Below are 14,531 nucleotides of genomic sequence, written 5' to 3'. Positions count from 1 at the left end.
TTCATTTTCCTTCGCTGGCTTCCCACCCTGTTCTCCTTTTCATACTCCTGTAAGAATAGCTGTTTGGTACAAATGCTTGGCAGGTCTTCCTCAGCTTTCTCATTGTATGGGTGAAACTTGAGTTAGAATTTTCCATCGACAAGGCTGCAGGGATACTTCCAGAGGTGGCTGGGGCTAGTAAAGAGAGCTCTTTGGGTTCACAACCAGCTCTACCTCTTTACTGTGTGACCTCAGGCAAGTTACTTCATCTCTCTGAGTGTCCATTTGCTCATCATATAACACGGATAGCACCATCTTCTTTACAAAAAATAAAAATTGCAGGGGAAAAGGGCCTTTGTTGAGTGCCTTCTAAATATACCACATCTCATGTATTTTCAATGCTAAGCCATATTTGTGGATGAGGAGTCATTTTTAAAATAAACCACCTTATAGGGATGGTTGAAAGGACAGACAGATTTTTTTAAAGAAATAAAACAACTGTTATTTCCCAGCTCCCTGGAGGCCTTTGCCACAGCTGGGTCATATCATGTACTTCGAGCTGCTTGTATAATTAATGTGAGACCAGGTCTCTGGCCCAGCAGCAACATGAGGGGTGTCTTCACATTTCCTGCTTTAGCAGGAGTTCACAAGCAGTGCTAGACCGGGGTAAGAGGAACAGCGAGCGTCCTGGGGCGCCTGGCTGGCTCAGCCAGTGGAGCGTGCAACTCTTGATCTCGAGGTTTAAGTTGAAACCCCACGTTGGGTATAGAGATTACTTAAAAATAAAATCTTTAAAATAAAAAAAAAAAAAAGAGGAACAGCTTTCTAAGCTTTCCTCTTCTCTAGGCACAGCTGCTTTGTGCCTGCTGTTTTTTAACAATAATATTATTTTAATTTTGAGGTTCAGTGACCAAATCACACATACCCTAGAACTGTCAGCACAGGTTAAGCCCAGGACATCCCCTCTTAACTATTGTTTCTGCGTATAGAGGTAATGACCCAGGACAAAGGGCCATTATGGAATTCACATCTTATCAGGAAAACTCTTCCCCTTGAATAAATCTTGTCAGTCACTTTTCATTCCAGGAGCCGTACTCAGAACAAATGATATGGATCTCAAATTGAGTGCAACTGCTGAGCTCCTTGACTTTGATCACCCACTGGTGAAAACCAGATTAGAAACCCAAGTGGGAGCCTTTTCTTACATTCCCCATCCAAAAGCTCCTGCAGCTGCTGGCTCTCACAGTGACCCGGCACCTTGCCTTGGTGTTTCTTCCCTCGTCTTATTTCATCTTAATACTCCTGTGAGCATGTGGCGTTCGCCTCCTTTTATAAGATGCTGAGGAAATTATGGTTTAGAAGGGTCAAGCAAGTTGCCGAGGGTCCCACGACAAGTAAGTGCGGAAATTTGCCCTGTCTGGGTCCAAGCTCCTTGTACTTCCACCACACTAAACTGCTGTTGCCAGCCAGAAAGCTGAAAACCAGCTCCACGTGTCTATTTTTTTCCGACACGTGCAGCTACTGGTTGATGTGACTTAAGATCTAGTTACTCCTAAGCCTCCCTCCCACGCACTCCAATTTTGGATTCGCATTGACTGAGTTTGGTCATGTAATTTCACAGCAGCCTGTGAATTAGAAGTCGCAAGACAGGTGGAGTGATGGGAACCATTAGAAGCCAGCAGCATACAAGGTTCCCAGAGCCCAAAGGAACACTCCCTAGTCATGGCGCCCAGCTCAGAGGCTGATGACTGGTTCTGCTCCAGGGAGGGGCATCAGAGCAGCTCCTCTGTACTCATCACAAACAAAGAGCTATGCCTTCTTCTCATGTCTTGGTTCTTTCCTAAACCACTCTCTTGGCTTATTTTTCCAGTCAAACTTTTTATTTTCGTTAACATTTTCCACATCTGCACACATGATCCATAGTATTTCTGTGTGCAACTCATAAGAATAGGGACATTCTCCTTTGTAAGTATAATACCATGCAGTACGTGGGAGAAATCAGAACTTTGAATATCATCAAAATACCAGAAAATTTAAATTCCTCTGTTATCCCCAAAATGTCTTTTGCAGCTATGGGGGTTTTGCTGTTTTTGTTTTAATACAGGCTCTAGTCACTGTTCATGTATCACATCTGGTGTTGTAGGTTTCTCTTTTATTTTGCTAGGGCTGCCATGAGAAATTACCACAATCTGGGGCGGGTGGGGGGAGCTTAAAACAACAGAAATTCATTCTCTCACAGCTGTGGAGGCTGGAAGTCTGCTGGGTGGTAGGGGACATCGATCCCTTGCCTCTTCAGCTGCTGGTGGCACCGGGCGTCCCTTGGATTATGGTTACATCACTCCAGTCTCTGCAAAGAGCCTTTTCCAAAGAAGGCCACCTTCACAGATTCTGTGGATGTATCTTTTGGGGGCTACCATTCACCCCACCACAGCCTCTTTGGCTTTTTTTTAAATCTGTGACAGTTTCTCTACCTTGTTTGTTTTTCATGACATTGAATTTTTTGAAGAGTCCTAGAGGATATCCCACATTTGTTTCCTCATGATTAGACTCCAGTTCACATTCTTTGGCATGCATAGGTGTTATGTGTATTATGCCCCATCAGGGGGTACTTAATGTCACGCTGTCCCACTGTTGATGATACTAAGTTTGATTACTTGGCTAAAGTGGCCATTATCAGATGTCTGTTGTAAAATTGCATATTTCCTTTTGTAATTAACAGGTAATATGTAGGATGAGACTGTGCATATGTGTCCCCAATAATTGTAACAGTTGCCCAAATTAATTACTGCCCTAATCATTTTCTAATTCTGTCATTCCTTCCACATGCCGTGTGCGGCTTTCATTTATAAGAAGGAGCTTTCTCTTTTCCCTGTTCTTTCAGACTTTATTTTTGAATGCCCAGGATTTCTTCGGCTTCAGAAGTTTTCATCTTTCTGCTTGAGAGGCATTTTTGTAAAATGATTTTATTTTTCCCTCTGAATACACTATCATCATTATGATTATTATTCTGGGTAACATTTTGAACCCTCACTTTATGCCAGCCACTGTGCCAACACCTCTACCTTCACTTACCACCCCCAGATTTCATAATAAGGAGATTGAAACACAAGGCGTCGTCATGTGGTCTTGACACTGATAAGACTTGACTTGGGTCTGTCTCATGCCAGTGTTCATGCTTTTACCTTCTAACGCTACACCACCATCATCATCAGTCATCTGAAACGACCCCTGCTTTCCAGCTGTGTAATGTTCCAGGGTTCCAGATGCACGTTAGAGATGTGTGCCTGGTCATAAATAATAGTATTTGAATGCTAGAAAAGATCTCAATTTCCCCTTGTTCCTCATTTTCTAATTTTGGAAACTGAGGCTCAGAAGTGTTAGTAACTTGCTTGAAGTCACACAACCATGAGTGGCAGAACCGGGCAGGAAACAAAACTCCTGAATTCAAGTTCATTCCAGTACACGGTTTCCTTCCACTACACCACATCTCAAAAAATTGAGGATTGTATGTTGGGGTATTTACTTAAATTTGTACCCTTACACAGTGAATTTGAGCTGACTTGCCAAATCCTTTAAATATAATTTCAGTAGGAAATATAATAATAAAAAGGAAACATGACCCTAGAAAATGTAGTCTGGGTGAAGGGTTGCTGTCTTGTCCATGAGCCTACAGGGTTACTACTCATGCTCTCAAGTTGGCTCTGAGCTTGCTGAGCCTAAGGGAAATTAGCTACAGTACTGGTATGGCCAAAAAGGAAAATTCTATCAATTCCTCAAAGGATAAAAAGCTTTTCTGCATTTTTGATTTTACACTGGGGACAGCCACAAGCTTATAGATGTAATTGTATATTAGTAAAGGTATTTCTTATACCTGTAGTTACTATAAACCCCACATCTCAGAGGCTTAACAACAGAAGTTAATTTTTCATGTGAAATCCAAAAACTGGTGTCTCTGAATGGTGAGCAGATCAACTCCCAAAGGTGCTTCAGGAGCCCAGGCTTCTTCCTTGTGTCTCCATGGTCTTCACCACATGGCTTTCAAGGTCATCTTCAAAAAGGAATAAGTACAGGCTTGGTACATGGCAGGGTTTTATGGGCCAGCCTGGCTGCTTGGGAGACTAAGAGACATGATCTAGCCATGTGCCTAGAAAGAGAGGGAATGAGTTTGATAAACAGCCACTCCCTGTCACAGACATTGTGCCTCTGAAGGGTGGCCTGTGCAGTTCCAGAGTCCACGGGGCAGAGTCCTTGCCCCAGGCTCTTGTGGGCACTGGCTTTTGACCTCCACAGATTGAATGAGTAGGGCAGACTGATCTCCAAATGGCCTGTATGGTTATGTGACTATTCCCCCAACCTGACTGAATTTCTTAAAAATAGTGATGATTCTTACTCATCTCTAGCACCAAGACTCAAGTCAGCTTGTACCTGGCCAGAGTACCTCAGACATTTTAAATTACTTTGATTTGAAATTAATAACAAAATACCAGTCCACATTATATACACTTCACATGTTTGACATAATTTCACATTCTCACTCTGGAAGAGTATAAGACAAAAGGCAAGACCAAAATCACTTGTATTTGAATTTGGATTTCATTTGTGGGGTGAGGGTGAGATAAGATTGTTAGGATCTTGGCCACAGATTTGCTTTACTAATTGCATTTTGTTCTGAGGGAAGAAAACAGTTTGGGTTTTAAAAATAGAGCACAGGGCATATTGCAGATTACCCATATACAGATAATTGGGTATTTATGTCTCTTTGGAGAAGAGAAAATGTCAGTAATAAGGATTTTGATTTCAAGTGGTTATACATTTTCTTTCTTTTTCTTTGCAGTGTTGTATCGAAAAGGCCCTCCATTTTACCATGCAAGGTTTGGAGTGATTTTTAAATAAGTTAATGGCTTAAAGGGACAGGAGGAAATTTCTGACCTCCAGTGTAATTTTCAGTGCCACAGAAACTATTACAATCATGTTTCTCTTGACCTATTAGGAATAGATACTCTAAATCTGTGCCTTATACACTAACATTGTTGTACTATATGTAAAATAATAAATAGGTTATGGGAAACGTTGTAGTGTTACATACTGAGTTAATGTATGCAGTAATTGTTCATCGTAATTATCAGTGAGTGTTAGTATCTAAACAGTTGAGTGAATTCATGGCTTTCTTATTGGGAGAAATATTTTTGTTCTCTCCTTGTCAGTGTTGAGATGAGCCTGAAAGTTTGTAATGTAAAGTAAGTGTTTTTCATTAATACTTTTCCAATAATGTTGCAGGGGCATTTAGGATTAGATGATGTATATATATTATTTTCTGTATCTCTGTTCTTGGTAGAACAAGCGTTACTCTTTTTAAAGAGGTTGATTTCATGCCTTTTATTTTTACAATGCCCTCTATCTGTCTTCCAGTTACTCTGTCATTATTGAGTTAGTCGATGACCATTTTGAGGGCTCTCTTCGCAGACCTTTCAGTTGGAGGTCACTGGCTGCCTTGAGCAGAGTTTCGGTTAATGTCTCCAAGGTAACAGCATCAGCTTTGGCATTCACGTGTCACTTAAAATGGTTGGATTTTTTTTTTTTTCTTAAATGTAATGGAACCCTAAAAGTCATCTGTAGGAACTTCACACCTGCCAGCAAGGTTCTAAAAGATGGGGCTAGAAGCTGACCTCCTCTCGCATTCCCTGCCATCACCCACTGGTGCTGAGCTCCAAGAACTGAGCTTCAGAGTTTCCTGTAATGATTGGTGTAGGTGGGCCTTGCCTTCCTTTCCAGGGGTGCTGTCAGCACATGCTCAGAATTCACTCACACACATTCACAAGGGAGTCAAAACATTGATAAATTTCTTTTCAGAGCTAGCAGATCTCTTGAGGAGAGAGGAAGGATATTAATCTTTATGGCTAAGCACTGTACATGTTTTCTCTCACCACCCTGTTGTTATTCTCATCCCTAAGGGTGAGGAATCAATCAGAGTCAGATGTTGAGTGGCAAAGCCAAAATCATGCAACTTATATGCAGAATTGGGATTCAAACCCAGAGTCCTCTGACTTCCTGGCTTATGTTCTGCTGGATTTTGCTGCCATCAGGATAGGAGGGAAATTTCATCTTACACCAGGACTACTAAGGATGAAAGCTTTGTGTGTTCTCTGTTATTCAATAGTTTGCTAACTGGACACAGATTGTGAACCCCCTCTGACTCTGTCCCAATGCTGCTGGAGGCGCAGTGGGGGGAGGAGGGCGCAAAAGGTCCAGCAGAGGCCAGGTGGCAAGTGCCTTGAGTATGGGTTAAGTTCCTTATGCGTGGCCTATAAAAAGTAGCTTTGTCTTTTAGAAATAGGGAGTCTATACTGTTTCTAGTATTTTTATACCCATTTTATGGGACTTGTAGCATATATTTAATATTTTAAATGCTGTGTTTATAATCCACATATTTGCTTTATTTGCATTCTCTTGCCATGTCAACAATGACTAAATGGCAGGTCCTTAGTCTAGATCCCCGGCCCAGTCACGTTCCTAGAAGGAAACCAGTGTGCTTTGTAAGTTTCCAAGAGCACAGTGTGGGAGGGAATGGAGCCTGCCTGCATTTCCTGCACCCAAATTTGTATTATTATTGTGTGGGATGTGGATGTTTTTCTTCATTTCTCAATAGGAACTGATGCTATGCTATTTGATTAAACCCTCTACCATGACTGACAAAGAGATGGAGTCCCCAGAATGTATGAAACGAATTAAAGTTCAGGTAGGTAAACTTAGAGACAAACTCATGGTATCCCAAAGATTCTGTCTACCATACTGTGTCCTCTGGAACATGGGGTCCCAAGAAAAGAAATGAAAACCATCTTGCCTTGATAACAGGAAGCCCCCTCAGGCCCGCTCCCTGCTGAGCCCACTCTCACTTCCCCGTAATTCCTGCTGCCGCTTTATCTGCCATGTCATCTGGCTTCCGTCTCCACCATGCAGCTGACCCTGCTGTCACAGATGGCCTGGGAACTCCTGACCAGGCCTCTCCCAGGTCTCATTCCCAGAAATTAAAGTGGCGCTGCTAACTCACTCCCCCCTGGAACTTCTTGTCCGGCTTCTGGGGTTCTGGCTTCTGAGTCTTCCTGGCGGGTGTTTCTCTGGCAGGGCTGCCATCCTGTCACCCAGTATTAGTTACTATTTCTGCCCCTCGCCCCGGCTGGGGCTCCTCCCCCACATCCAGCACATCGTCAGTTTTCTTTGTCTCTGAGGCTGCACCCTTCCTCCTTTTTCACACTGCTCTGTCCCACCGCAGCCTCCCCGGCCCCCGCGCCTCCTCCATGCAGTTTGCCCAGCTCGTGCCCCCTCGGTCAGCTGCTCATCGAATGCCAGCCCAGACCCACTTGGTATGCCAGCGCCATCTCAGAGCTGGTTCTAATGTGAAATGCTAGCTCTCGTCCTGGCACTCTTGTTCCTGAAATGTGCTAGTGGAATACAACTGCCAAGGCAAGTTTCGCTTTTAAGATCTTGGTGTGATTATGATAGGTAGGGTTTTCGTGGAAGGTGTGTAGTGCTGCCTTCACCTTTCCCCCAGGTGTTTCAGTGACAAGGAATGGGAACAGGTGTCCTCATTATATAGACCGGTCTTTGTGAAATGTTGCTTTGATCTCACACACCTAGCATGTTCTTTCATTTCTGTTTTTGAAATTCTTAGTCACCTTTTTATTTTTATTGGCTACAGGAGGTGATTCTAAGCCGTTGGGTTTCTTCACGAGAGAGGAGTGACCAAGACGAACTTTAACAATTCAACCTCAGAATTCTGATTTACCAACAAATACTATTGAGTCTCCTACAGTAAGCCAAGTTCAGTGGAGGTAAAGAGTCCTCTTATTGTAACCGCCCAATAATTGAAAAGTTTTAAAGGGCATAGCAGTCCCAGCACCAAAAAGCTGTTAGTATTTTACAAAATAAAATTACACAGGGGAGAAAAAAGAGCTCTGTGCTGGCCTTCAGATTCTGTCCTTGGGTCATTCACTGACTCCCAACTGATGCCGAGCTTCTCTTCTGTGGGCCTGTGTCCTCATCCATTCAGTAAACAGGTCGGACTAGATGAGTCCCAAGAGGACTCTTCCAGCAACAGGGAAATTGTGTTACTCTCTGATTTTACCTGAAAATGACAGTAGTTTACATTTATGTGGCACAGTACTGTTTCCCAAAGGCTTGTGTACACATGCGTCTCTTGTTACTCACCTCCAGTCTGTTCCTGAAAGAGTGCCGGAGAGGAGATTTGGGGATTTTAAGACCCTGTATTCCATTATGTTAAATGGAACAAATAATGTGTCTCACCTTATCTAAGAACTTGAACCAATTACTCGAACGCTTAAAAATCCGTTTAATATCTGTCAAGGATTTCCGAGTCATAAAGCCTTTAAAACCTAATCTCTAACTCTCAGTGAACTCACTGATGGACATGTTTGTGTATAGTACGCAGCAATATTGTACAGTATTAGATAAAAATTGCATCGTGCTTCAGTGAACTTGTTATAAAATTAAAAAATGTAGTGAAATAATGTATGGAGATACATAATGAATGCAATTGGCATTTGGCAAAAACACAATAAACCAAGCCTTTTTCAAATTGGTTAGACAGTCTTCTCCTTAGCACTCAACACCCCAGAAGTGGACGGTAAGAGCCAGAAGCTGCGAGATGACTAAGACGGGCATCTGTGTGCATTCCTCTGATGCATGGTCCTGGAGCTCCCGGCAGCCCGAGATTCGGATTGTGGTTATGTGTGTTAACGCGGTGCTTCTGTTCGTGGCATGATCCTGCTCTCTCACAACAGAATCATTATATCTGCACGGTCTACATTTTAAAGATTTGTCATTCAAATGAGGGAGGTTGTCCTCTTCCCCCCCCCCCCCCCGGCCGCAGACCAATAAGACCATCAACTTGAAAGAGCTTCTTAGTATTAAGTCCTTTTGCTCTTCATTAGTGATGCTAATAGTTCAACATTTTTACTACCTGCTTTGCTTTCTCCAGGCTCCTTAGCAAAGTAAAAGACTTGGCTTTGAAGCGTCACTTTCTCAAAACCCTGAAAGTCAGCAAAAATTTCTGGAGCCCTATTTTTCCCTATTTCATTTGTCATTGGCGGTGACATTTCTCTCCAAGCCTGATCAGTGCATCATGTGCTTTTCTGGTAAAAACTCTTCTGTGACTCCTTCATCAAAGTACTATCCTCCTGTGAGCACTCCACATCACATATCTTATCATCAGCTAATGTGCCTTCAACGTTTTGGGGACTCCCTTCATGTAACAGCTACCCACAAGACTGCACAGGTATTATTTCTAACTGAAAGCTCTGGAAGGATGTCCAAAAGCATCATCTTTAGACAAGCCTTGTAGGAAAGATATTCCTTCTTCACGTACACAGTCTGAACGTCATGTAGCAGGCCGTGCACTCTTGAGCATTACCCAAGGGCCCTGGGGTTCTGGAATGATGTACCAGCAAAGGTTTTGGTTTACAGTTACCAGCTAAAAGCAGGATTAGTTTATCTTTAGATGCATTATGTCCTGGAACTTTTTTCTTATCTTCTGAAATAGATGTAACAGATGGCGTTTTCTTTAAAAAAAAAAAAGCTTAGGTTCAGCAAGATTGGAAATTTGCTCTGTGATAAAAACACCTTCAGGAGTGGCTCTGGTTCACTGGGGGGGATGCTGCCGCCTCACTGAGAACAGAAGTTGCTTCACCTCTCTTCAAAGTGTGTTTACGTGGTTCTTAAATCTCAAACCTTCCAGTCTTGCTTTAAAACGAATTCTTCACCAAATTCTCCCTATGCTCCATCACTCTCCAGCTCTCCTAAGGCATCTAAGCTGCCCACTGTAGCCACATGTGCTCAGTGGCATTGCGCTGACCGGCTGTACACCCTCCATACAAGAATTTCACTGGCTTAAAAAAAAAAAAAAAAAAAAAGAATTTCACTGGCCTTATAAGTGTAGCATGCCACACGCAAGAACACCATGAAACTTTGTGGAACCAACACTTTTTGCAAGTTCTATTTTGTCACCCAATGCAAAAAACCATACACAAATAAAGGGGGAACACGTGTTTGGCCAAGATTCTTTTATAGGATCACCTTTCTCAATACCTTATCACTTTTTTTTTTCTTCTTCTAAGAAAGGGAATTTCCTAGGTCTTTTAGACTCACCTACTTTCTTCATAGGTTTTTCCACTTCCATAGCAGACATTTTTACTTAATAAAGCGGAGGAAATGATGTGACCATCCACCACACATCTAAACAGCACAAGCATTGGGCAGTCAGTCAGCTAAGACCAGCACATGCCATGTGCTCCAGACACTACTTGAGTGATTTTGCTGCAGACTCACAGACTCATTATTTTATTTTTTTATTTTTTTATTTTTTTATTTTTTATTTTTTTGGATAGCCAATATGGTATACCATTTTTTTGCAAAATTGTTACAGCAAATATTCAGATAGTGGGGGTTAAGATGGGGCAGACACCTGTGTTCTTGCTTCTCCCACAACAGACTTTTGAGTTCAAATGGGGGGACCCTCCCTAGGATGAAGGTTTGAGTCTCAGAGAGGTGGCCACCACACACCACCACCACAAAGGGCAAGTAGAGGAATTGACCCGAGAGCTCTCGGTCCTGGGTTTAGTGCTTTTACAAGATCTCCACGGCTGAAGTGACACCAGCCTAGAAAAGCATGTGAAATCAGAAATACAGCACAGATGACTTCCAGTCACTTCCAGCCACGTGGATTCGTTTTGGGGGGCGAGAGGAAGCACCGTGTCATAAGAACCACCGTACCTACCATCTGTTAAAGCAGTTCTTTGTGCAGTTGATTACTTTATGATGATTCTCTTAGCTTCCATTCTAGAGGCTGACATTTTCTGGCTCCATTCCCAAACTGAGGGGAAGCAGTGACATCTGTGCCCCTAAGTCCTAAGTTCTCCTGTAAGGAGATTCAGTTCTAGAAAGTAATTAGTTCATAACATTATGCTTGGCAGGGATTAAACCAACATGAATGGGGCATGGTTTTAGGCAGGTTTGCCAGGGTGGAGTTGGTTAGGTTTCTCTTCCTTTTTGAACATAGTCTACAAATCTGAAAAGGCACTGTTCTTTGTGGAATAAAATTTTGCCTTTTTTTACCCTTATTGTTAAAGCATTTTTGTTGTTTTTTAAGTTACTACTTACTTGAATGTGATTTTTAACTTAGTTTTCCCTTTGTTGGGGAGTACATGGGTTAAAAAGAAATGAGGTGTCTTCTCCCCACCACCCACCTTCCATTTACGATTTTACCAACTGAATTGAATTTTTAAAAATCTGATTACAGACTCCAGTAATTAAACCATGGACGTTAACTTCCTTAAAACTGAGCTCCATTTCTAAAATCGAGAGATATTTAAACCCCTCAATTTGGGGCACCTGGGTGGCTTAGTCGGTTAAGCATCCGACTCTTGATTTCAGCTCAGGTTGTGATCTCATGGGTCATGGGGTCGAGCCCCGTGTTGGGCTCTGCACTTAGCAGGGAGTCTGCTTGAGTTTCTGCCCCTTGCCCCATTCTTGCTCTCACTGTGTGTGTGTGTGTCTCTCTCGAAAACAAATAAATAAAATCTTTGAAAAATAAAAATAAACCTCCCAATTTATCTTAAATCCTTGCTTTCTTATATAGAACTGAAAAAACTTAGTCTTTCTGCCATTTTGTGAAATACAGGGATGACTTAAGAATACATAATACGAAAACACATCTGTGAAACTGTTAAACTAAGAAGTAGTATTTTTTATTTCAAAGTAATTCACTGTTGAAGTGAAAGGTTGCATTTAAGATTTTTTAGAATCTTTACATTTTCAGAAATAATATTACACAGGTAAATAGTCTTCTTCCTAACTTTTATTTGTTAAAGATTTATTTATTTATTTATTTTAGAGAGAGTGGGGGTTGTTGAGAGAGAATCTCAAGCAGATCCAAATTCCAAGTCTACACTAGGGAAACTGGTGACCTTGGGAGCCTTGCCTCTGAACCTTATTTGCTCACCTGTGAAATGGGGATAATCACTACCTGCTGAGTGTGTTTTGCAAACTAAATGAAATGACCTATGAAAGGGTCTAGCACATCTCGGGTATACTTTTTTCCCTTTCGGAGAAACCAAAAGTGTAAGCACTGCCATAATTGTTTTCACTAGGAGATGCATAGCCAATTTTTATGCCCTGGTAGGTGACACAGTGGAGAAGGAGGTGCCAGAAGAAGAGTTTGAGGTAAAGTAAAGAGAGCTCTGGAGATGGAGAGAGTTGTAGTAAGCACCTCTACAAAGCAAGCCAGAAACAGCCTGTGTGTGTGTATGTGTGTTTAAATAATGTTTATCGGGTTTTCCTGGTAATAGGAGTAATTCATGAATGCTCTCAAGGCTTTGGGAAGATGCCTTTGGGTGGATCATTTTAGACTTTCAAGTCAGTAACACTGAGGCAAACTTTATGACCTTGCTGTGAAGAGTGGTTGGTCATTGTGTGAGGGTTGGTGAGGACTAGACGTGTGCCCAGGGCCGCACCAGGGGATGAGATGAAGAGGCACGTTGTGGGGGGGTACCAGGGAGAACTCTTCTAGGAAGCAGAGTTGGTGCCAAGTTGGTGGCTGAATTGCCTGGTCCTTCAGTTAGCATTTCGCTGGTATGATAAAAGAAACTTAATGGAAGGAGTCTTGGGTCATAATTCTGCAAAACTGAGCAACATTGCCATCTATTGGTGTTATCTCAATGCTTAATTTCCTTTATTAGGGGTAAAGCTTATTGGGTGGTACTGTGAATTTTACCAGAGGGAATTTGTGGCCTCCTGAAGTGAAAGAATAGGCTGACTACTGCTGTGATCACCCCCAGGTTGGAGAGCAGCCCCTAAAACAGGGGCTGGGGACCATGAAAGCTTTGTTTGAAAATCAAGGAGTGAAGCACTAAGAGAAAGCATGAACTTGGCATTTCTAACATTAACCATCCTTATTTTATCTGAATTGTTTTATGACATTTATTCCCTTTCCATATTTGAATGTCAATGAAAGCAAAATCTTTATTTTCTCCTTTATCTTCTCTAATGACGGCAAATCGGCGACCCAGTTGCCACACATCCTAGGTACCACTGGTTGCTTTTAGGTTGCGGAGTGGCCCAGGGAGTTAAGCGCACAGCCTTTGCAGTCAAACCTAGGTCTGATCTCTGGTTTTCCCACTGTGGGACTTTGGGCAAGTCATTTCCTCAGTTTCCCTCTTCATCTGTAAAATAGGCATATTGTTAGTACCTACCTCACAAGGTGGTCTTAAGGATTAAAAGGGAAGAAAGATTAAGAAGTTTATGCAGGTGTGGAATCTTTAATGATACTCATTAAATGCAGCTGCTCTGATTATCAATAATTGGTAAACAACTAGACCAGAGAAGTAGAGTCCTAAAATAGTGTGTTAAGAGAATAGGGACAAATTGGAATATTTCCCAAACTCAACACTTTTTTCATCTTTACCCAGTGAAGTCTTTATGACTTCTTGAACACCCCAGAATAGTAGTCATGATTCTGTTTAAAGTGGTATCATATTCTGGGTGGGAAGTTTTGTTTTTCTTAAAAATACCTGAACGTATAGATGCAAACGGTGTGCTATGCAATTTTTTTCCCACTGAAGTTACCACGTGCTGAAACATTACCCAAATACGTTTTTGGAAACGGGCCTTAAGGATCTATAGCAAGTTTTCTAAATATCTTTTTTTTTTTTAATATTTTATATATTTGACAGAGAGAGCCAGAGAGCACAAGAAGAGGGATGGGCAGAGGGAGAGGGAGAAGCAGGCTCTGCACTGAGCAGGGAGCCTGAGTCAGGGCTCGATCCCAAGACCCTGGGATCATGACCTGAACCAAAGGCAGACGCTTAACCATCTGACCCACCCAGGCGCCCCTCTAAATATCTTTATTACGAGTAAATTATTGGTTCCTTGAAGATGGATTTGGTTTTTGGAAATTAAACATTTATTTGGTGCCATAGCTAGGGAGTAACTTTAGGTGTGTTAGTATATCACATTTGGTCAAAAACAAAGTGACTTCTGGAAGCAGTTTCCAGAGAGGAATGCTGAAATGTTTTGCTCCTTGGCTATTTAAAATTCAGTGATCTTTTAGGTATACAAATTCTGATGTGGTTGTTAAAAATCACCCCATTTCTTTATAATTACTCATCCCAGTTATCCCCTTCCTCCCCCTGAAGGTATTAAAGAAAGAAGTCGACCTTTCATTGTGTCTTTCCTGAATTCTGCTTTTAAAGTAGACAGGGAAGGGCACCTGGCTGGCTCAGTCAGAAGCACATGCGACTCCTAATCTCAGGGTTGTGAGTTTGAGCCCCATGTTGGGTATAGAGATTACTTTAAATAAATAAAGTTTAAAAATAAATAAATACAGTAGACAGGGGATATACTTTGCCTTGGTCAACTCATGTCAGGTCAAGTAATACGAGAGGGAAACTGACTTGAGGAATTGCCATCCACTTTGCATATAGGCTCAGAAAAGCTAGTTGAGAAGTGGAGCCCATTTCCTAACTTAGATTCGGAAAACCTTG

The 14,531-nt window shown here is 42.0% G+C and overlaps 1 protein-coding gene across 4 annotated transcripts in view; it reads left to right on the top strand.

Annotated features, from left to right (window-relative positions):
- TSEN2 (tRNA splicing endonuclease subunit 2) overlaps positions 1-8,572 on the top strand; it is a 39,043-nt gene extending 30,471 nt beyond the window's left edge. For all 4 annotated transcript variants that reach the window (XM_034997705.1, XM_034997703.1, XM_034997704.1 and 1 more), the window contains 4 exons: positions 4,814-4,850; positions 5,389-5,500; positions 6,626-6,715; positions 7,676-8,572. In XM_034997705.1, the coding sequence (XP_034853596.1) occupies positions 4,814-4,850; positions 5,389-5,500; positions 6,626-6,715; positions 7,676-7,735 (299 nt within the window). In that variant the 3' untranslated portion in view covers positions 7,736-8,572. The remainder of the gene's footprint in view (positions 1-4,813; positions 4,851-5,388; positions 5,501-6,625; positions 6,716-7,675) is intronic.
- Positions 8,573-14,531: the final 5,959 nt, after the last annotated feature.

This window comes from Mirounga leonina, unplaced genomic scaffold (assembly GCF_011800145.1).
Source record: "Mirounga leonina isolate KUSES-001 unplaced genomic scaffold, KU_Mleo_1.0 Mir_94, whole genome shotgun sequence".
NCBI lineage: Eukaryota > Metazoa > Chordata > Mammalia > Carnivora > Phocidae > Mirounga > Mirounga leonina.
Note: the sequence above shows the minus strand (reverse complement) of the source record. Positions and strands in the feature narration are given on the sequence as shown.